We start from the raw sequence: 24,658 nt of genomic DNA, 5'->3' as shown, positions 1-24,658 counted from the left end.
ACCACAGTATGACCTACTGCCACAAACATCCACAGCTATCGGTTCTAAAATTAACATCTGAAAGTGAAGGATTCTGTAAATATGAAATGAGGCTGCTCAGACAGAGCTGGAATAGCAACAGGACTGATTCCAAAGGAGTGAGCAGGATTTACATGATACAAATGAATAAATGTGATATGCTGGTACAAATTTTAAACATACACATGAGGGTATTTGGAATATGATATGACGATTGTGACAGCATATTTGATTTCCATTATAGAGAATGTGCTTAGAATAAAAAGCTCAGGTTTCATTATATGTCGCTTATAATTCACCTCCAAAGCATTTCAAAAGTCATTTTCATTTTTATTTAAGAGGCTCTTTTAGGCCGTCTTGTCCCTCGGGCGATGCTGGCTCTCGTGTTTTCGTGTTTCTGTGTTGAAGGGAAACTCCTCTCAGGTTTCACTCCAGGAAAACCGCGGTGCCCGCTTCACCGGGGCTTTTATTTTGAAGCGAGCTTTTCCAGACGCTCGCGTGGAGCAGCGGAGGAGATCCGAGCCTGAGGATCAGTTTGCAGGTTTGCAGCGGAGAACATGGCCGAAAGCCGGTGTTACCTGTGCTGCTTCAAACAACGGATCAGTCTCTTCAGTGAGTCGTAGGAAGTGTTTTTCTCAGTAATCGTGCGGCTGCACCTTCAGGACTGCCGGCATGGAGATCCATCAGACTCTGTAAATGTCCTCTTTAAGGAGGCTGCAGAGGAATGCGCTCCACCGTGGACATGGTAAGACTGTTTCCCTGCTGTTTGGCTCACTTTAATGCTGAGTAAGGCAGATCCTGGACCTGGAGATCCGAATCGGGTCGTGACTCAAACTTGAAGGATGTCAGCTGGTAGCAGTTAAAACGCGGGTTGTGGATCTGAGGCCACGGTCTGGTTGAAGCTCCACATGAAGCCCACAGTGAGGAGCTGACGTAGCCTGCTTCAGTCCTAGTAACGTGTTTTGGCAGTGTAGCACAAGTACTGTCAGCAAAATGAAGGCTCGAGTGGAAGAGAGGATGGGAACAAGAATAAGTTAAACACTTATCATCTCACTAACCAGTTTTACTGTTTCCATCATGTTCTGCTTTACTTTACTACTACTACTATGTGATGGAACTAAGTTTCCATGCTTCAAAATCAGATAAGCAAAAAAACAAAAACAAAAAACAAAGCCAAAAACCCTGACTGATACTCTGCATGAATATTTCTAGTAGTATTACTGATGCATCATGTGTCGAACAGTATTTTGCATATGAAGCAGGTAGAAGTTGAACAGTAATCTCCTGACTTCTCTCTGAAACACTTCTTATTTGATGTCTTGTGTTATGTGGGATTCTGATTATGCTGGACGCCTCTCCCTCGCTCGTACAAACCAAACACACCCCACATCCACACTGTTGACACTACCTGTCAGCACTATGTGCCGGCTACTGAAACTGGACTGGATGCAGCTGTTGACTGAGCATTCTGTGTTTGATACACAGCGATTCAAGCTGAAAGCATCAGTTGACTGATCCATCTCTCAAAATGGCAGAAACATTATTTCCAACTGTTCTGATCATTCATTTTATTAATTGATGTTTGTCTATTAAAATACAAGCCACTTTGTGCTTACTGCCCAGATGTCGCTTGTCTCTGTTTTTATTCACTCTTAATGGACAATCTTTGAGTTTTGTCAGATGTAAAGAAGAATGACTGAAAGGTAAAGAACGGTATTCACCTCTGTATTTATTTACCTACATATGAAAGAACTTCAGTATTAGAGTATTAATACACTTCAGTTCAGTGGTACTGTAGATGATGCTGTGATACAATACTCTGCATATGTTCACAGATGTTTGTGATATGTGTAAAGAGCTATGCTTTAAAAAAAGCTCACTTTGCAGCTCAAAACAGTTTCTTATCTCCTAAAGGGTGATCTTCTGTCTTTCCTAAAGTCTCTCCCATCTCAAATTGGTTCCATATGCCGAGCAGACAGGCTCCTGGTTTGGACTTGCCATATGGAAAGAGGGGACGTCTCTGCCCGTTCTTCTTCTCTCTCTTCTCGTCTCACGTTGTGTGCTTTATTTTCTTTGGTACATTTTAGACTAAGCAGCCAGTGAATGGACTTTCACTCCTCCTGAAGCTTGTAGTGCAAATGCAAATGATATGACTGTGTTGATTTATGTTGTTGTTGCTCTGATTCAGGCATTTAAGATGTACTTTGCAAATGTAAAGTGCTGCCTTCTCTTTTCAGTTAGGAGTAGAAACGTCACAGTCCAGACAGTTCAGTGCTGGGCATACAAAACCCTGCAGACCCACAGTATAGTCCCTCTTTGTGTGTTAAACACCAGGGACTGCAGCCCTGTTGATGCATTGTGTTCTTAGCTGTGCTTTCCTGTTCCTTGGCTCTACGTTTGCGTGTGCCTGTGTGTGTGAGAGACAAGGAAAAATAGAGGCTACACATGGTAATTGGAGTGGCTGGGTCTACATCAATTGAGCCAAAGCGTGTCTGCACACACCCCAGATTTTTTACAATGAAAGGAGTGTGGTTTGGAGTTTTGGGCTGTAATTAATGATTTTGGCTGAAGCAGCACAGGCCCAGTGTGGCCCTAATGCATGTTTACGCACACACGCACATATGTTGATGTATGGGTTCACCCATCCGTTCATGCTGGTGCAGCAGGGCTGCAGCAGCAGTTGTTGGCGTGTTGAATTATGAATGACCTGTACAATTGAAGCCTCTGTCACTGGTAACTCTGCAGCATGCTGCAAAATGACTAGGGGGGGAACAAAAGCACATTTACCTTCCCTTGAAATTACATTACCCCGACCCTTGCATTTGTTTATTCAGTTTTGTTGTTTATTACATGTGTATTTAAATTGAACCACACAATCCAGTCTCTAATATTCAAGTGCAGCTTTATATGATGAGCAGGGTGAACCGAGTGCATCAAGAAATCCATACAGGGGATATTAAAAGCATATGATTAAAACATTACACAAGATATTCAGTTAAGCAGTTGTCCATAGACCACAGGACAAGATGATCAAGTCCAGGTTCCTAATAATAATAATAATAAACAGTGAACACAGAGACACTGGGTAAGGTTTTATAAAAGATATATATAATTTCCCAGTGCACTAACCCCCCAGCTCCTGCTACTAGCTTTAATTCTGGGCTTGCTTCAGTGGTCAAGAAAATATCCGTAGAGCCAATGCAGCAGAATTTCTTCCTGAAACTCTCGAGGAACTGTGATGAGGTGAAGGAGTGTCACATAACTGACGGGTAGCTGAGTTCGCACTAGTGCTAGCACGCCACTCCACTGACTCTGATTACTTTGCCAACTACTAAAAGAAGCCTGCAGCCTCAGGCTGTCAGCTGTCTCTGTGTGAGCTTCCCATGTGATGAGATTTATTATGTGTTCTCATTTCATCACAATGAAGTTCAATGAAGTTCAGTGAAGTTCAATGAAGTTCAGTGAAGTTCAATTGAGAAAAATAGACGGCTTGTTTATGTGCTTCACCATTCTGCTGTCTAATGGCGCCCGATATACTAAATAATAATCAAAAAGAAAGTAACCTTTACCAAACAGGCTCATCTAGGGTTTTTGATGGAGCAGCAGGTTAACTGTGCATTATCTTTATTTAATAATAAATCATTCCATTTGAAATTAGTAATAATTTGATCATGCAAGGTAAAAAACCTCCTAGTCCCATTGAGTCCTTTGACTGACTCAACAAGGCTCTCGTTAAGTTAATAGCAGCACAAAATCAGTCTGGTCTGAAGGTTTATTTGACACATTTACAATGATTGGAAGCAAATAAAGCAGTAACAGAGCGAATGAATGTACATTTACTGAAGCAGTGGCCAAAGAAACTGAGAACAAATGCATGTTGTCCTACTACCTCTAGCACATGTCTATGTGTTGAGTTGCTATCATCTGAAGTTCTGAAAACAGTACAGTAATGCAGAGCAGCAGAAAAGAGAACAATAGCAGAGATTTCACCTTAGTTAAAGTGACTTCAGAGGCTCTTTGTCTCCCACACAGCTGCAATATTTACAGCAGATTACTGTCAAAACCTAGAAAGCAGTGTCACTGCATTGTTCATCTACACAATCTCCCTGATTGAAAAGAGCTCACTGTAAAATTACACATAATTGTCGATGAATTAAATAAAGTTATTAAAACAGTTCATTTTGCAGAACAGACAGTATTTTTATATTTTTTTCCTCAGTCATGCAGGTGTGGTTATCTGCAGGTTGAGTTCTGTCAGCAGCTGGACTTTCCAGTTGACAGAACTGAACTTCCAAATAATGTTGTCAGTGTTGATCGAGCTGCCCGTCAGTCAGTTCAAGTCAGTCTCTCCAAAAGTCTTCTTCTAATTTACTCTGACATTCTTGGCCAGGTCGCACAGTTTCTCCCAGGAAATTGCTCACTGGAGGTGGTACTTTCTCCATCCAGTCAAAATGTACACTCATAATCATACTACAAGAAATATCAAATGCTACAGGTAGATTGCTGTGAAATTTACATCACGGCAAAATCATTTTTCGTTCTTACTTCACCTTCACCAAGTACTGAAATTGGCAATTTTCTTGCCAATTTAATACCATTTTCTTGTTAAATGCTCTTTGACCCCATGTTTCAATGTTCAGGAGCTGTATGTACAGGTCGGTGTGATCTACTTATGCTATATTACAGCTTATTGTTTGGAATAAACTACAATGCAGCTACTTAGTGTGAAAACGGTTCAGCTGCCTGTGAGGTGTTCACTGTTGCTACAAATTAATCTGTGAACAAAGAACTACAAGAACCGCTATGATAAACTGCAATGAATGCTGACTGTAAATGAGTCAGGCAACAATGATTAATAGTCCTACAAAGGCTTCTGGCTCCGTTTTCTCTCATGAGAAGTGTTACTGTAGCTGTCTACAGTCTTTTTTAATGAAATCGTCTTTGATTGCATTAGTTGGGTTCATTTAGTCTTTTTTCTTGTTGTTGTTGTTGTCTGTTTTTAAGTTTGTTATAAACTGGGGTTGTTCATTTTATAAGTCCTGGGTGCACCAGCCATGGAGCTTAATGAGAGTCATCACTGAGTTACGAACACAACACACTAAACTGTATTCATATAACTGTGTTAGCATAACTGAATAGTATGAACATGTGTGTGTGTGTGTGTGTGTGTGTGTGTGTGTGTGTGTGTGTGTGTGTGTGTGTTTCATATTAGTTAAGCTATTCCACATTTAAATTCTTCTGTCTCAGACATGTTTGTCCTTGGGCTAGTACAGTACAGGCTAACATTCATGCCCGCCTTCTTTTTCCTCACCACCTTTAATGTATTAGTCCTCTGACTTTCTGTCTTTATTGGCTGAGGAGTTCTGAGCTGGGCTACACTGTCATTTGTGCATTGTGTTGAAATGCATTGTGCCATTGTGTGTGTGTGTGTGTGTGTGTGTGTCTGTGTGTAAGGTGCAATAAAATGGTTGTTCTACACAAATGAGCCAGCACAATACAAGGTGATGGTAATTTGGTGAAAACTCTGATCATACTTTCTTAAGTAGATGAATAAAGAGTGTCACAGTATATCTCTAACTGAAAAACTTCAACTTAAATATTGGAACTGGAAGAATAATGCTCAAAATGTATATAATAGGTTCATTCACAATGTCACAAGCAACAGCTTGACTACAAACAAGTCACACAACTCTATGTCCATGGACAGGTTTGTCTTTGTGCCTGGCTCTCTTTTGTCCAAGTTCTTGGCTTTTCCTAATTAGCTGTGTAGACTATTGTTGGAAGTGCCAGGATTGGTCATTTATCATCTCCCCCTCTGTCCAAGCTACAAATGTTTCAATGAGGTGGCACAAACTAAAAGAAGAGCGACCCATTTAGAAATGAGTCAAAAGTTGTTGCATTTAATTTCAAAACCTCTTCTAAACTACAAACTATGATATGCTATTTATTACTGTGTTTGTATTTAATAGTGTAACAAATACCAAATAAGAAATAATAACTGTGCAGTAATATTTTCTGTGGATGTTGTGAGCCAGGTCTGTACTCAGGCAGGAGTACACCAGGAATAGATAGTAATTACTCACATCTGTTATCCACATTGTTTCACTTCATTTAAATCATCCAGCCACATCTCAAGTGGTGCATTTGCCTCTGTGCTGCAAAGCTTACACTGACAATACAGACATGTTAAAACAGTGTAGGACAACATTGTTCTTGCTTTCGTCCTGTTTGTTTGGCTGTTGTATTACTGTTAATGTATAAATGTTGAACAGTATCACACTGGGATCTTTCTGGATAGCTCAACTCATTTATTTCTCTTTTTCTGTGTGTCGTTGTCCTCATCCTCATCCTCATCCTCATCCTCATCCTCATCCTCACACATCTGAAAATGAATTAAGCTGTTTCTGAATGCGCTCCACATCCTTGCTTTTGTTGCATTTCTTTCTGTGTTTCTTGCTTCTTTTCTTCTCTGCTCATCGTTCTGATGTGTGTGTGTGAGAGAGAGAGAGATACAAAGAAGCTCTGACAGGGTTCATTAAGGTTTGCACACTGCTGAAAGGCTCCTGTTGACAGCTGAGGGAAACACACACACACACATATGCCATGTCTCCCATTAAATCTGCTGAGATATTTAGATTTGCTTTTGTCCTTATTTTCCTCTCTTTCTATCCTTTTCAGTCTCTTATCAGGAATAATATTTGGTTTCTGAAAAAAACCAGATTAGATCTCAAACAACATGCTGCACATTCCGTAAACGAACTTGTGTACTTGGATAAAATATTCTGTTCTGCATATTCTGTGCAGTGGGTTCTAGTTTAAGTGCTGAGGTCCAAAATCTTTCATCCTCACAGACATTTGAAAATAAACATCTTCCTCTTCCTCTTCCTCGTCACTGCTGCTTAGTCTCAGCTCTGCTTCTGAAACTGTTGCCTTTTGTGTGAATCGTGTTTTTTCATACAGCCAAACATCAGTGATGTTTTCTACTGTTTCAAGTCTTAAACAGGGATTTATTTGCTACGAACAGACAGCTGCAATCACTATTTTGGCCCCATTCCACATTAAGTTCTTTAATATTGGGTACGGTATTTGGAGTTACTGAGGCTGAAGTGATCGTGCGACCGTAGTAAAAAAGAGCAGCTTTGCAGCACTGGACACAACATAATGCAGAACTGCAACATTTATAACTACATAAGTGCATAATAACAAAGGTACAACCTTTATTGCTGATGTGAAAGAAACTCTCTGTCAGACACTGGTGATGGACGACACACACATATGCACACAGTGCTCTTGAGAGTCTTAAGTCTACAAAGTGTTTGCAGGTCATTCGTCTTTTTCTCGCTTAGCTAGCTCAGTCCCACAAGGAGTGCATGTCTGTGTGAAATAGATGGTGCTAGAACCATGGTGATACAGTGACGGCTTGGAGCTCGAGCACTTGTATTGTAGGGTGTGTCTAGCTGTATTCAACTCAAAATGCTTCCCAAGAGAAAAGCTATTGGTGTTGCATCTCATAAAGCCAACGGTCTAGTAATAATAGTAATAATAATAATAGATTATTGTTGTTCCATCTTGAGCATGTCTGTCAGTGAAAAGATGCTGCCCATAACACCCACTGTCTTTCTGATGGAATTAAACCAAACTGCGTTGGTTAGAGTTTGTTAATCACCTTTGATCCAGTTAGAGAGACATTGTTGTTTCAACTTTAATGTCTCTATTAAACCAGTCTTGTCTACATAGAAGATCCCCTCGTCACTCACTGACACCACAGTACTGGCTTATTATTACTGACTCTTATTATTTATATCACAGTAAACTTTCTCTTCCATCCAATATGTGATTATCTATTACAACTTGCCAGCACACCTAGTTTTTAGACATTTTTTTACTATATGTGTTAATAGGACATGACTTGTAAAATCAACTAGTAAACATTTTGATTTCTACAACAACCATCCTGTCAGAGCATAGCATGGAAATAAACTTCAGATTTAGATTCAAGCTGATATTGCTGTCTTTACTAAGACCTGTGTCAGTGACAGCCATTAAGTAAAATTGGGTACATACATACGTCAAAATGACTTGAGGTATAAATTCAAGTTTCCTTTTTGGTTTTTGTCTGTTTGAAAAAAGAAAAAGGTTTTAAGTGCAGATAAAGGTTTGGAAGAGTTCAGTTTTCAGCAAGTTTTTAAAAATTGAGAGTGAGGCAGCTGAGCGTGCAGAGGAGAGCAGGCTGTTCCACCATTGTGGAACCACTGAGCTGAACTGTTTTGCCTGTGATGTTTTGAGCTGAGGTGAAGGAACCTCAAGACGTCATTCACTTGCAGAACTCAGTGGGCAGGAGAGTCTGTAGACCTGGATTAGGTAGTTTAGGTAAGGCAGAGCAGTTCAGTTGACCACTTTGTTGGCAAGGGTCAGGGCTTTAAACCTGAGCTAAAGGAAACCAGTGCAGAGATCTGAGACCTGAAGTGGTGTGTCCTTTTTCTCTGATCAAAAATGAGACGTGATGCTGCATTTTGAATCATCTGGTGGGGGTTGATAGTGTATGCTGGTACCCCTGTCAGTAAGACATGGCAGTAGTCCAGACGAGGTACGACCAACTACACAATGCGTTGTGTTGTATAGTCTGAAAGGTAGGGTCTGATCTTTCTGATGAAAAGGGCATGACCTTGAGACAGAGGAAATGTGGCCAGTGAACCTCAGATTGTCATACAGCCTCACTTTTACTAAATATACCTTTGTTTGTGAGTAGTTTTGTTACGAACATGCTCACAAGCTGACCCAAACGCAAGAAACACCACAAAGACAAAATGCAAACAGATTAGCTAAGACTACCGCAGCGGAAAGAAAAGATTACTGGAAGGCAGGTGAAAACTGACTAAATAAACAACAGACAATCACTGAACAAAGTCAGAAAGAAAAACAAATGCCTAATCAAAACTGAAATGCTGAGCTAATAAGCAAGACTCTAACAATTTGGAAAGAGATTAATAACAAAATGCTTCAAAAGGCAGGATCTAACAAATTCACTACACACAAACATTTCTTCTGTAGGAGTCTCCAGACATCCTTACCTCTCATCTCCTGAGGCTACCTGGCTTTCTGCAGCACCTGCTGCGTGTCTAAACCTAATGCTGCATGCCTCCCCTGTAGCCTTCACCTGGGACAGAAAGAAAGGCCAGGAGGGACATTGAAAAAAAGAAAAAGATAGAAAGAAGAAGAAAAGAAGAAAACTGGTGTTATATGAAGTGGTTTTGAAAAACAAAACAATACTGTACATAATGTAGTCTACGCTTGTAATAAATAGGAGTATAAATATGGCAGCTGATATAATAATAATAACAGACAGAAACTAATATGTCTTTTCATAAATCAGCTCATCTTACTAATGGTCTGAACAAAACATAGTTGGTATTTTTTTATGAAAAAAAATGAATCAATTATTATTATTACAGATCCAATTCTAGTTGGAACCTTTTCTAAAATGTAATAAAAACGTTGCACGACAAAGCAACATGTCTGTGATGACTCACACCACGTCAACAAACATACATTACTCCACCACTGCATCCAGAAATGTAACTGGAAACTATTACACAAGGAGGAAGCCATGCATTGCTTCCTCAAGCAAAATCACTTTTATAGAGTCTTTATTGAGAATAGAGTAAATCCCATTGGTGATAGCATATTGAGTGAACTATGGCTTTTCCCCTTGCTGTCAGTTCCATGCAGGAATAAATTTTGAGCATGCTGCAATCGTATTGGTCTGAACTGAATAAGTCCAATTTTACTGTAAGCTACTGGAAACACACAAGCTTTTTATTTTGCCACTTATATATTCAGATCTGTGCAGCATAAATGGATGTTTTAGCTCTGCTCTATCTTTGTCACCAAATTCCTGCTTTTCTCTCACATTTCCATTTTGGGTTTATCACATGATATCACAGAACAGGCCAGGATAACGTGCCAGAGCACTATTTCTTTTTTACTTCCTTTCCCCTTGCAGAGTGTGAATCATGAACACATTTGCTTTCCACATGCCTGGAGCCAAGAGATCTGAGCACAGCCTTTGGTTAACCTCATAGAAATATGAGCTCTGCATGCTGTTTAGAGCAAGTGTGCTATCTTTGAATTTATGGTGCCACTCTATTATAATGATGGTTCTGTGGCTCTCCATCTAACTCTTGCCCTTGTTTGTCTTTATGAACATTTTTTCCTCTGCAGGCCTGGCGAGTGTGGTCAAAACTCTGCTGTGGTCAAAAGTGGCTGCTCCTCGTCCCCCCTCTCTTCCTGCTCCTCCTGACAATCTCTGTGATGATGCTCACTGTACCGCTGCCTTTGCCACTTACTGACATTGACCGACGCTCGTCTTGTGCCCTGAGATCCTGGCCCAGGGTTATAGAGCCCCCTTCAGCTGCTCCCTTCCAGCAGCCACTCCCTAACATCCATAGTGGGGGCTGGAGTAATGGAAAAGACTCCTCTAAACATCCAGTGCCACTGAAACCCTTTTGGGCTGGTGATGACAAAAACAGCGTCAAGAATGAGAACGAGAGAAGTCACACAGACAAAAATAAACAGAAAAGCAAAGGCATTAATTCCAAAAGAAAAGTGTTGGCAGGCGCCAGCCAGCATCCAAACAGTCATCACCCTCCTACTCTTCCACAGTTTAGAGTGAACACAGGCCCAAAGCCTAGAATTAAACAGCACAGCAGCAATGCTGAGGTAAAGCACAATACACAGGCATACACTGCTCTTGAAAGGAGAAAGTCCATCAGAGCACATATCCATGCTGCAGTAGAAACCCTAATAAGTGACAGACGAGCTGCAGACAGACAGGCCGGAACACGGAGGGACAAACACACAAACAGGTATTTAGACACACAATTACAAGGCAGGAAAACAACTTCAAAGCTAGCTGAACATCAACTGGCTTTGGGAAAACTCAGACAAGCAACGAGGCATTCTGGGAAATCTGACAATGTCACCAAGGAGGCTGTAAAAAAGCCTGCTGCTTTTTCTTTTGAACTCAGAAAGCAGAGTAATCTCTCAGAGGATGTCTCTGAAGCTAAGAAGCATCCTCATCCATCGGACCATAGAAAGACTTTGGCCAAACCCGACGACGCCGTAAAGAAAGATGATAGTGGCTGGTGTCGGATCTTTACAGAGCAGGAGTTCACTGACAGTGACCGCAAGGGCCGCAAGATTAGGGCAGATCTTCAGTCTCTTCCTTGGTTCAGTGAGAGCGACATCCAGAAGATGGAGATGCTTGCCCAAAGTGAGGTGGTCAGCAAAGCCCCGGTGCCTGCACATGGACAGGTGCTCCAAGTGGCTCTGGATCCTCGTGCACGCCAACAGGTATAGTGTTTGGAATTTAATTTCAAATTTAATAAGCGAAGGTACCATGAGATATAGCGTATGGAGTAATAGTATATGCTGCCCACAGTGAACATGAGCTCTGTGCTGAACCAACTCCAGCTCTCATTACAGCTCTTACATATTGTGTCCAAACAAGGAGCATGTATTGTTTCAGACATTAGTCATGGCAAAGGAAAAAGCCATTACACATTACACTGCACTTATTAAGCAAGTTGTATAAACTGAAAACAATTAACAACTCAAAATTTACAAATAAACATTTCTGACATAAAAAAAAATTCAGTGACCAAGATAGCCACCCATCTTATCAATAACACTCATAAGCCTTCCATTCATAGAGTCAGTCAGTTTCTTGATCTGTTGACTCAACTTTTTGTGCAGCAGCAACCACAGCCTCCCAGGCACTGTTGAGAGAGGTATACTGTTTTCCTTTATTGTAAATTGCCCGTTTAAGAAGGGGCCACAAGTTCTCAATAGGGTTTAGGCCAGGTGAGGAAGGGGGCCATGTTATTTATTCTTTCATCTGTAAGGCCTTTACTGGCTAGCCACACTGTGGAATACTTTGGACACAAAGGAGCATTGTCCTGCATAAAAATCATGGTCTTCTTGAAAGATGCAGACTTTTTCCTGTACCACAGATTGAAGAAGTTGTCTTCTAAAAACTGGCAGTTGCTTTGGGAGTTGAGTTGACCCCACATTCACCTTCACCTTATCTTCACTAATACCAGCCCATAACAGTACCCCACCTCCACTTTGCTGGAGTCTGAGTCGAAGTGGAGCTCCGTGCCCATTACTGATCCAGCCACGGGCCCATGTACAGTATCAGTATCAAGAGTCACTCTCGTCTCAACAGGCCATAAAACCTTTGGAAAATCTGTTGTCAGATATTTCTGATATTTCTTTTTCAACAACATGTCTTTTCAGTGGTAGTCAGGTTTCAGCATTCCTTACCTTGGCTGTGTCTCTGAGCACTGAACATCTTGTATTTCTGGGCACTCCAGGTAGGTTGTAGTTCTGGAATATGACAGCACTCGAGGATAATGGGTTCCTGGTAGCTTCATGTTTGATTCTTCCCAAATCAGTTAACTAAGTCTTTTTTCTCAATACGTTTCTTGTGACCCTGTTGCAGGATCAACACAACACTTAGTTAATACTACCCCAAGCCCCACCAAACTCACTACCTGACAAGAGGTTTGTTTGTCTTGTTAACAGCTGCTATGAGACTATGCTTACAGGTGCTTAGCTACAGTGAGGGAAAAAATTATTTGAACCCCAGCTGATTTTGTAAGTTTGCCCACTAACAAAGAAATGATCAGTCTATAATTTCAATGGTAGGTGTATTTGAAGAGTGAGACACAACAATGACAAAAAAAATCCAGAAAAATGCGTTTCAAAAAGAGTTATAAATTAATTTGCATTTCCACGAAGGAAAGAAGTATTTGATCCCTTCGAAAAACGTGCTTTAGTACTTGGTGGCAAAACCTTTGTTGGCAATCACAGAGGTCAGCCGTTTCTTGTAGTTGGCCACAAGGTTTGCACACATCTCAGGGGGGATTTTGGCCCACTCCTCTTTGCAGATCCTCTCCAATGTTTGGCAACTCGAACCTTCAGCTCCCTCCACAGATATTCTATGGGATTAAGGTCTGGAGACTGACTAGGCCACTCCATGACCGTAATATGCTTCTTCTTGAGCCAGTGATTTGTTGCCTTAGCCGTGTGTTTTGGATCATTGTCATGCTGGAGTACCCAACCACGACCCTTTTCAATGCCCTGACTGAGGGAAGGAGGTTCTCACCCAACATTTGACGGTACATGGCCCCATCCATCCTCCCTTTGATGCGGTGCAATTGTCCTGTCCCCTTGGCAGAAAAACACCCCCAAAGCATAATGTTTCCACCTCCATATTTGACAGTGGGGATGGTGTTTTTGGAGTCATAGGCAGCCTTCCTCCTCCTCCAAACACAGCGAGTTGAGTTGATGCCAAAGAGCTCGATTTTGGTCTTATCTGACCACAACACTTTCACCCAGTCTTCCTCTGAATCAGTCAGATGTTCAGTGGCAAACTTCAAACGGGCCTGTAGATGGGCTTTCTTGAGCAGGGGGACCTTGCGGGCACAGCAGGATTTCAGTCCTTCACGGCGTAGTGTGTTACCAACTGTTTTTTTTGGTGACTATGGTCCCAGCTGCCTTGAGATCATTGACAAGTTCCTCCCGAGTGGTTCTTGGCTGATTCCTCACCGTTCTCATTATCATTGAAACTCCACGAGGTGAGATCTTGCATGGAGCTCCAGACCAAGGGAGATTGGCAGTTAATTTATGTTTCTTCCATTTGCGAATGATTGCACCAACTGTTGTCACCTTCTCACCCAGCTGCTTGGCGATGGTCTTGTAGCCCATTCCAGCCTTGTGTAGGTCCACAATCTTGTCCCTGACATCCTTGGAAAGCTCTTTGGTCTTGGCCATGGTGAAGAGTTTGGAATCTGGATTGATTGATTGCTTCTGTGGACAGGTCTCTTTTATACAGGTAACGAGCTGAGAGGGCTGCCAATGTCAGCTCGTTACCTGTATAAGATCCACCTGGGAGCTAGAGATCTTGCTGACGGAACATCAATTAACCTTGACCTTGAAAGCAAAATGGTCTCCATACTGGCCCAAGCAGCTATTTTTCAGTAGTCAAGTACAGAAGTGTTTTTTTTTTGTGGGATTTGTTGACATAAAAATTTAATAATGCTTTTATCTGTTAAAGCTTTCTCCCATGCAGGAATACTGTGCATTATGCAATAGATATGCTGTTGAATTACCAATCCTGTACTTGTACATCAAAGGTCTAAAAACTCCCATTTCATTCTCTTCTGGTGCTATTAATCAATTTCTGGCTAAAGACACAGTAATTTTATTATTTGATCATTATCACCTTATTATTTTCACATATTTTAACCATAAATCTGTGTAGTCATAGCCCGAGACGTTTGATTTTTGATGTGGTGTTTTACAAAATAAAAACTGAGTGGAACTGCATTATGTTACTTTTTTTCTCCATCACAGCAGCAGCTACCACATATCAAAGTTTCAAACCAGCATGCACCTGGGCAAGAACATTCACAAAGCCATAGTGAACGCTGCCAGCAGGGCCACTGCTCCCTGATCAAACGTACTGATGACTGGTTTGAGGTTTTTGCCTTCCACCTGGACAGAGTACTGGGACTCAACAGAAGTCTCCCTGCAGTGCTGAGGACATTCCACAGTGACATTCTACCATATCGGTACATCAACGGGGCCCCCAGACCGGTGGTGTGGTGGGACCCAGATATTCAGCACCTCTCTGATAGAGACAATGACCAGAATTCAGTGCCACTCAACTGGGTTCAGTACCAGAAGCTGCTGCAGGCCCATTGTGGCAGTAAAACAGAACTGAGGTCAGCGCCTTGTGTGGGGGTCCACCACTCAGAGTGGGGGAGACTGGCTCTCTTTGACTTCCTGTTACAGGTAAGAAAATAGTTTTTCTTTCCTCATGCAGTGGCTTCTCTCTTTAAGAAGGAGACCACACACATACAAGTACAGTTGCATAATCTTATCATTATCTTAGAGAGGAAATAAACATCCTGGACAGTGCAGGGTGACTTGATCGTGGATTGGTGAGAGGGAGGCTTTCCATATTAAACAGGAAAGAGTGAGAGATATCAGGCTGCTTTCAAATCACTAACAACAAAACATTTTTCCAACTTTTCCAGTAGTTCCCAGCTAACTGCTGACTTTCTAGCTGTGTGAAGTGAAGTTCAGTGAGGTCCAGTAGTGCGTCTGCTGGTGAGCTGATCTGCTGGCATTATTACTGCCTGTTGACACCAATAGCTGTGGGAGCTCTTATTGCAGTGTAATAAAAGGAATCAGAAGAAATTGCTTAAACAACTGTTGAGCTGATGTCTCTGATTGGTCAGAGGGACCGCTGGCCCACCCACCGTATTTGTAGAGACCAAGCACATTGCGATGTACAATGTTTACATACTGGAAAAGGATTTAGTATGTAGTCTACACTAAAGATTAGGACAAGAGAATTCCTAGGAACATGTCAACTCCTGTCTAGACATAATTTATCAGGCATTTCATACACAGTATAACAGTATGTTGTAACAGTCTGATTATGCGCTGCTGCAAATAAGTTTTTCATAAACCTAGCATTGTCAGACAAAATCAGCATAAAAGAGTAAGCACTAATATCACAGATAAGATGACACAAGCTTGCCTTCCGAACCCTGCTCACTGTACCTCATGAAGTATTTGTTAAATATAAAAGGGCTGATGAAGGATGTAATAATGAACCCCTAATTTCAAATAAGAAATATAAAGATGCATTAGATCTCTTTTCTTTTTTTACAAGTGTGTATGTGTATTTTCCTAGTGCATAGGTGTGTGTGTCCAGGGGTATTGGTGTGTCAGTGGGTTTGGAATAACTGTCGGCTCAATTAAAAATCCAATACAGCTCTCCGTCTGGATATTAGTGGCTATGGGCTTGTTTCTCTGTGACTGTGTCTGTGTGTGTGTTGTTGGAATCTACTTGCACCCAACTCATCCCAAACCATCTCAACTTGATTTAGATTGGGTGAAAATCCAATCTAAATCGTGAAGGCCAAGGTATATAATGCAGCACTACATCACTCTTCATCTTGGACAAATAGCTCTTACGTTACCTAGATTTGTGTTTGGGGTCAATGTCCTGTTGTAAAAAAATGATGGATGGGATGGAAAGTCGGTGCAAAAAGCTGAGCTGTTAAGTGTGTCCTCAATGACTAAGACACCAACAGTGTCACTCCCTGCTTCACAGTGGGAACCACACATTCAGGAAATGTCCAATTACCCTCTCTACATCCAACAACATGTTAGACACACAGAACAGAACACAGAACTAAAAATCTCAAGTTTGGACTCATCCAACCCTTATTCCCTAAAGTAATGATGGACTGGTCTTTTCTCACAATCAATGCAAGTGGCGGTAACCTTGAAGAATAAAAAATATAAGACATGAGTTACTTAAAACGTTTTACCAATTTCAACATCTTCAGTATTAATGTACAATGTTTAAAATAATAAACATAAAGAAAACCACTGAAGGAGAAGGTTGACTGGTAGGTACTGGTAGGTGCAACAACCAAAGCAGTCAGCACATGTGTTATGTTGTTAGAAAATGCATTCAATTTAGTGTTACTGTATATACTGTAATGATATTTTAATGATATTTTAGCATCTTTAGTGTTGAGTTTGCTCTGACATGCTCCACTTACACTGCACAGGCTGCATCCTGATTTCACAGCCTCAATAGTCATTTTGTCCTGCTTTGCTCTGTAGATGGAATGTGCATCTAACACCCGTCTACAGTGTGCGAGGGGTTGAATATGAATAACCCATGAGGCTGCTCTCTCCACCTTGCTGCAAGAAGTCAATCTCTGTAACAGGGCCAAGCTCTAATAGCCTCCTATTGATCTGCTGAGAGCTGATGAGTGCACCTCTGAACACTTGTTCCTACCTGCTCCCTTAACACCCCCTGGGCTCTGATAGCAGGAAACTAAACACCAAAGGTGCAGGAAAAGCTGTGTGAAGGACACGCGATCACTAATTCACATATACACACGGTGGCAGCGGAGGACACCCTGGGGAGGACAGAGGAGCTGAAGATAGGGTGACATGCTGTAAAAAAAAGAAAGGTGCTATCAAGCAGTTGCTCCTACAGCTTCAAGGAAAAATCAACCAACCAGCACCCTTTCATTTTTAACCACAGTCACACATTGAACTGATTAGATGAAAGTGTGATTAAAGTCAAACACATCCCGTCCCAACCATTCTAATGATTGGGACTGGATGAATGCTAATCTTAAAGATGGGAAACCTTTGGGATCTTCACAATTCAATCATAAAATTAAATTAATAATACAGTCCTCAAAAAAATTAGATTTTACTAGGCTGTGTGTGAGAACACAAATGTTCAGTTTGTGGATTTTGGACTTTCTGACTGACTGTAGTCATCAGACTATGCACTGACACATAGACCGATTGCTTGATGAAGAACATGTCTCACAAGAGCTGGAGTCACAGAGCTGTAAACATTGTACTGGACAGTACATACCCCTCGCACAATCTTTTCAGTTCACGCAACTTCCTTCGTGTCTTTTTTAAAATTTCAAAACCCACGCTACTCATTTCGCCAAAGCCTTAAGGAAACGTGTTCCCCTATGTCCCTGGCTGGTGTCAGCGTAAGGCAATATTGACTCCACAAGACTGCTGGACTGAACTCAAAATCAGTGTCTTCCAGTGTGGGAGTGAAATGTGGCAGCAGGTTGAGAAGTATCCTAAAAACACCAAACAAGTGAGAAGAAACAAAGGAGGTGCAGTTTTACTGCACAGTAAAACGCACGCACTGCCGACCTGAGGGAATTTTTGAGGGTTGTTTGAGTCGCAACCCACAAAACCTCACGTGCAGTATGAAAACACAAGCAGCCAAAAACCTGCAGTCGGCCTGAGGGCAGAGCTCAAGGTTGCATTTATTTGCTTTTCTTAGTGGAACACCAGGAAGTAAATGACAGGGCTCTCACACTCCTTTCTCACACATTCACTCATATTGTTAATCATTTAATCCTTGAAACTTGTGATTGACTCCGCAGCAGCCTGCACGAGGTGATACATTTCTACCTTCCCTGCTACTGCTCATTTCAAGCTAAGCTACTGTACAGTGTAAGGCTGCAGCTGCCTGAAGATTTAAAGGATCATTTCTGTTTATTACAACTTAGATCCAATTTTTATAGTTTTAGTTGTTTGTCAGACAAAACATGGAAACATATAACCCTCGATTCCAGGAGGGCCACAGACCAAATAGTTAATTAATTGAGAGAATAATCACATTAAATAAAGTAGATTAATAAATAATAAAAATTATTATTAACAGCCCAAGGTAACTTCTGTTACCTAATATTTAATATTAGCTTTATATTACTTTTATTTTATCTTTTCAATGTTCTTACACATAACATAACAAAAAAAATAAAACCCACATTTGAATTATTAGTAGATATTAAAAAGATCAAAAAGATGAAAACCAACAATGAATTGCATCTAACATGTCGGTATAATATCTGTGAATCCAGAACCTGATTTCAGCTTTTGTGTGTGTGTGTGTGTGTGTGTGTGCCATACAGTGAAGCACAACACTGCACTGGGTGATTTGTGATCACAGTATTTTTAAGCCTAAAGAGCATTAAAGGGTCATAATGATCACTTTTTACTTGATTTATTTAAACTAGAATTAGTGAATTCAAATCAAATCACTTTTTTTTGTGCCCAAGAGGCAATTTGAAAGTCGTTGTAAGTACAGAATGATTTCAGCTTCCTTAGTATACTCTCTCTGATTGTATTTCTTTAAGGTTTCCTCTGTGTTGTTCTCCACCTCCATCTCCACTTGTTCCCCCTGTGTGATGGTGGTGACTTCAGAATCACAAATCTGTTTGCACTTTTTGTAAAAGAGAGAGATAGAAAGAAAAGAGAGAAAGAGAGTCCTAGTGCAGGAAGTGAAGGAAATCTCTCACGGCATACTGACATATTGCATTCACAGGAATGGAATGGATGAGCCAACACTGGCTGCTTGTTTCAACATGATTTACAGTGGAAGTGATGACTTTTGTAAAACTGTGAGATTTGTCATTAAAAAAAAACACATATGGTTAAAGTGCACATTCTCTACTTTAATAATATGATAGTTTAATGGTTTGACCATGTAGAAATTACAGCAGTGTTAATCCATGGTATGTTTTTATTCCAACTTAAAATTATGTACAGATGCAAATGGTTAAACAAGGCATCTTTATCCCAAACACTATAGAGGGTGTTGTTAATCAGTCAGACATATGTTAGGTTGTGTATAATTGGCTAGCATACTTCCTATAAGCACTTTTGTGGAGAATGTTACTGTAACTGTGTTTAAAAATATAGATTCAGTTTTCCCAGTGAGGTGAAAAGAGCCCAGAATTGGGATTTCACATCACTTCCCCACTGAAAATGATCTTTTGTCTCAGTGTGTGCAGCTGCAAGTCGATCCCACACTGTCAGCTGATTGCTTTATGTGTTGTTTGTGTTCTGATGCAGGTAAATGACCGTCTGGATAGGTACTGCTGTGGTTTTACACCTGATCCAGCAGACATCTGTGTGGAGAACCTGCTGCACACCAAGTGTGGAAACACCAAGGACCTGCGGCTGGTTCACATCCTTGTATGTATCATATGATGTCATTTCCGCTCCATTTTGACATGTATTAATTTCTGTTCCATTCCATTATCAGCATAATTTGCATCATGAAGCACTACATGGTCTGTGGGGTTTTCCTTTTTATTTGCAATAGCAGCACAAAGAAAAAAGTATTATTGTCAGGCAGAGGACAAATTACTGGACCGATGTGTGCTGTAATTGATGCGTCAGTAAAAAGAAAAAAACATTGTTGGTTGATCAAAGCTTTAAATGTTTCCTGTTATTGTCCAATCATTGTTACAGTATGAAGAAAATGAAATCCATCTCTGCTACTTTGGTTTTTTGTTGTTGTTGCTGTTGCTGTTGTTGTTGTTTAGCTATTTAGCTATTTTTCTATTCCAACATAAGTGAACTCATCTGTGTTAACATGATGCAACAGAAACTAATATTATTAATATTATTATTATAAACCTGTGCTGATGTACAGTGTGTGTTAGTGAAATGTGAATGTGAAATGAAGTGAAAAGTGAAGCTCTCTGTCAGCCAAAGATTCAAACCCGGGTCTTTCTGGCTGTGAGATGACAGTGCTAACCTCTACACCACCATGCTGCCCCATTCCTAATAACAGAAAGTGTAACTGTGAGCCAGCAGGAACAAAACCAGGGCCGTGAAACTGAAGCATTGTTCAGCCATCACCTGTGCATTTGCTATCATGACATGTTAAAAGAGCTGATCCATGATTCTACTATATCTACCTGCTTGTAATTAAAAAAATGCAACCACAAGGGGGCACAATCCAGCGTCGTCTTGTACCAGTCCCAAGCCTGGAAATATGCAGATGGTTATGTCAGGAAGGACATCGGACATAAAACATTTGCCAAACCAAACATGCAAATCATCAGCATAACTTCCATACTGTATCGGTCGTGGCCCGGGATATCAACGAGTGCTGTTGACCTACAGGGTGCCAGTGGAAACTGTGCTACTGTTGGTCGAAGAATGAGTGGAGGAAGGAGTGTTTGTTGGCAGAGAGAGAAGAGGAAAGGCAAGAGTGTAGGACTGACAGTAAGGAGGTAGGTGGAAAGGTAGCAGGGCTAGAGGATCAGGGTTCAACTTGTTTTACCATGGTGTGAATGAGAAGAGAAATGGAGTAGGAGTTATCCTGAAAGGAGGCGTGTGATAAAAGAGTATCAGCGAGAAGGAAAGTAAACGTGTTCAAGAGACCAACGATGCCGTACGGCTTGGAGACAGTGGCACTGAAGAAAAGACAGGAAATAGCCAACAAACACTGCACTAACAGGCTCATCAACCTGCTGCTGACACTTCACTGAAGTTCCACTTTGTTCTAGCTCCTCGTCAGTCAACCCAGAGTGTTAGTAGCAATCTAGAAGCAAGCTGGAACACACAGGAGGTCTCAGTGACCTTGACCTTTCACCTTTGGCCATTAAAAGGAAATCCCTTCATCCATGGGCACTTATGACAATTTGGAAGAAATCCCCTCACAGCGTTACTGTGAGAGCATGTCAATAAAAATGGGACGGATGTGAGGTCAGTGACCTTTGACCTTTGACAAACCAAATTCTGATTAGTTTATCCTATGGTCCAATTTGACAGTTGTGCCAAATTATCAGGTGATATCTTGTTCACATGATCTGGTGCATAGACAAGAGAGGCAGGAGGTCACAGCGACATTGATATTTGACGCTTCATCTTTGAGCAAATCTAGACTTACGCAAAACCTCTTTTGTAACATGTGTTTGTGTTTGTGTTCAGGTGAGGAAGGCAGATCCCTCTAGGCTGGTGTTCATAGACAATGCCGGCAGACCACTGCAGCCCACTGACAACCTCAACTTCAGGCTGGTTGAAGGCATTGATGAGTGAGTACAAATCGCTGTCTTAGAGCGGGTGGTTGCACATGTGAGAGATTTTCTGTTGTATTTCAGAATCCAGATTCAATAAAATACACCATGGTGTGTTAGCAGGCAGAAACACTGATGTAAGGAATGTTTGGGGAAAAAATAAGATATCTAAAACCGTATTTCCCTAGTAAATACCTTTCAAACCAGCAGCACAGACACATCCACTGGTGCTTGTCAGGCTTTTTGTTACAGTATCTATCTGATTAGTGTGCATTGAATTAGCCTGTTATTCAATGTGTTAAATCAGTCAGGTCTGATAGAAATGATCCTTTGTCTGTTACTTAGCATAATTAATCCTCTCCAAATGCTCTTCAATGTATTAAGACTGGACTTGAACAAAATGTAAAAATAGAATATTTGGAGAAAGGAAAACTGCTTATGGAAACGGGATTAGTGCTGCAGAGTAACCAGTTTCATTTGTTACTCGAAGTGCACTGAACTGTGTTCTAGTTAGAACTTATAACTAGATAGGGAATGTTGTTACAATGACCTGAAATGAGTGATTCACAGTTACTGTATGCTGGTTGAACTCATTTACTGTACACGCATGTCTGAGTCATGATAACAACTCGATGTTGCTGCTTGTTCCTTGGAGTGACACAGTTGCTATGAGTTCTTTCCGTTATTCAAAGTCCTGTTCTCCTGGTTGAATCATCAGTACAAGTAGTGGACACAGCTAGTTGTAGGGTTCAATAACATTATTTTGCTGTAGTAGTCCAAATGATCTACTACAACACTTGTGCAGCAGCTGGCAAAGTGTAAATGAGTTACTTTGTACCTATACACCTGGCCAGTAAGTGGGTGTTAGAAAATGACGCCTCCTAGATTCAGATGTTGAACAACTGTGGGTGTCAGCCACTGTTAAATGTTCTGACGAATTGCTTTAAAATCTGCTTTAAATCGGTTGCTTGGCCAGTGCATCCTTCAGAGCAGGCATCTGGACTGCTGCTGGTAAAACCACTTGTTATATTTGTTGGATATTCGTGTTCCCTAGAAGAAGAATCCTAATGGCTTTGTTGACTGTGTTATTATTTTAGGCACATTATATTTGGTAATACTCTATACTGACTTGAAGATGAAGATCACATCACATTTATGACAAGTTATTTCCAGTTGGTCAGAAGCTTGAAGATTCACTTTATCTTCTTCAATTCACTTTATGTTCTTGTACTTCACATTTACTTAGATATGTAAAATCTCAAAAACAGAGCTCATGAAAATGAAAAATGAATGAATGAACACCATCATCAGCATGGAGGTAAAACCTGATGATCTGGGTATGCTTTAACAATGGAATCTGTAACATGTGCAGGTCACCCTCAATCAGAATCGTTTCCCCCTTCACAAAATAAAAAAAAGAGACATGCAATTCCCTCTGGGGAATGACAGCTTAGTGATAACTTTATGTTGTTAGACTTCAAGCACACGTGCTAGTTGTGTTAGTTGTGTAATACTTATTTGGAGAGGAAAGTGGTTGCTGGAATACTGTCTGATGGCTCGGCCAGCTGAATCATCAGATCTGAACACCAGTAAGCTGGTGTGGGAGAAGTTGGACCAAAGAGTTTGGGAACACTCCCCAACCAGCAGAGCAGACTTTTGAGAAGTTCTGCAGAAGCCCTGGTTGGAAATCCCACTGGAAAAGCTGGAAAAACTGCTCAATAGACTGTCACATATGTCATGCATTTACTGCTGCAAAGACATTTTTAATTAAAGTACATTTTAACATGCACATTTGCTTTTATCCTTATTCTGTGCTGGAATACAATAGTCTTATAGTGTACCTTGAAATTTAATAAATTACACCCTTTAAAGGTTACTAGAGGAACTTTACTGGTCAGACTAAAACACATAACATCTAATACTTCCTGTCTTGTCAGGTTTCCAGAGAAAGCAGTGTCACTGCTCCAGTCTGGCTGTCTGGAGAGTGCTCTTCTACACTCCCTTTATACAGACAAGGAGTTCTGGGACAGCCAAGGTGGGACCACAGGTCTGAGGCCTCTTATTCACAGGGTGGAGCAGAGAGGGAAAATTCTTCTTCGGCACATCAGTGAAAACAAGCACCGGCTCATGAGGGACCTGTGACTGTGAGCTGACCCAACTAAACTGGAATAGAAAAGTCCATGTGTCCAGTGTCCTTGGACAAGACAGTCAGTCCCCAGGATGAGAGGCTTCCATGGCATAGCCATGAATATTTAAAAAGGGGAAAAACATTATTTTGCATTTAAAAATCCAGCAGTTAAATTATCTGTCTGTGCCTGTTTGATTGATAGCTGATTGATACATGTCAGAGACTGACAGCTGGTCGTTAGTCGTGTCAAACAAACAGATTAGACAGAGTTTTACATTTGAAGGTACGTTTTTAAGCTGTTAGGGGCTAAATGTTTGTTTACTAAAGTCTTTTTAGTCTTTCTTTATCTTATAAGTCTTTTTTTTTTTGCCAGTCTGTTCTAGAACTGTGATGTTAATGCTAGATGTTCAGATGAAACAGTTTGACATTTTATACACACAGAGGACACAAAAATTATAAGTATCTAAAGTATCTACAACGCTCATAAATATTCGCTTCTGCAGGTAAAATGTTAGGAAAGAATGAGTACCCCAACAAAATGAGCCTCCATCAAAAGTGAGTCTCAAACTACAGTTGTTATTGTTGTTAATGTTAAATTGTTAATATGATTAATAATTATTCTCAATGAAGTGTGCAGTTAAAAAAGGCAAATCTGAATTTTTTGCTTTGCACCACTCTAACTATATTATTATATGGTATATTAGCAGATAATTTTTATTGAACTAGTAGTTAAACTACTTAACTGAAGAACCCTTCCCATAGGTGCCTTTTTAGTAGTACCTAGGTATATGTTACAAAGCAGCTCTAGATTTTGTAGCAGATCCATTACTACAGACTACAGCAGAGTCATTAAAACATTACCATCTGCACACAGAGAACAGTATGGTGCTGCTGTAGAAACAGACTCAAACATAAACCTTCAGGTGTGATAGTGTGTTGTCCTCGTTGGACTGACATAAAGCTCAAAGTATCCAGACTCTCTGTGTGATTATGTGGGAAGTCGCTCCAAACATATAGATGGTTTTCATTCAGTTGTTCATCTGTGCTCTCTACATTA

At 40.8% G+C, this 24,658-nt stretch overlaps 1 protein-coding gene across 2 annotated transcripts; it reads left to right on the top strand.

The window, feature by feature from the left end:
• Positions 1-550: 550 nt before the first annotated feature.
• Positions 551-23,784, top strand: gask1a (golgi associated kinase 1A). Of its 2 annotated transcripts, none has more exons than XM_026372270.1 (6): positions 551-763; positions 10,240-11,370; positions 14,440-14,877; positions 19,516-19,638; positions 21,388-21,491; positions 23,411-23,784. In XM_026372270.1, the coding sequence occupies exons 1-6, from the start codon at positions 743-745 to the stop codon at positions 23,613-23,615; spliced, it is 2,022 nt and encodes a 673-aa protein (XP_026228055.1). In that variant the 5' UTR covers positions 551-742; the 3' UTR covers positions 23,616-23,784. The 2 variants fall into 2 exon arrangements, with proteins under 2 accessions (XP_026228055.1, XP_026228054.1); XM_026372269.1 differs by having other exon boundaries at positions 14,437-14,877.
• Positions 23,785-24,658: the final 874 nt, after the last annotated feature.

This window comes from Anabas testudineus, chromosome 16, assembly GCF_900324465.2.
Source record: "Anabas testudineus chromosome 16, fAnaTes1.2, whole genome shotgun sequence".
Lineage (NCBI taxonomy): Eukaryota > Metazoa > Chordata > Actinopteri > Anabantiformes > Anabantidae > Anabas > Anabas testudineus.
This window is presented reverse-complemented; position numbering and strand designations above follow the sequence as displayed.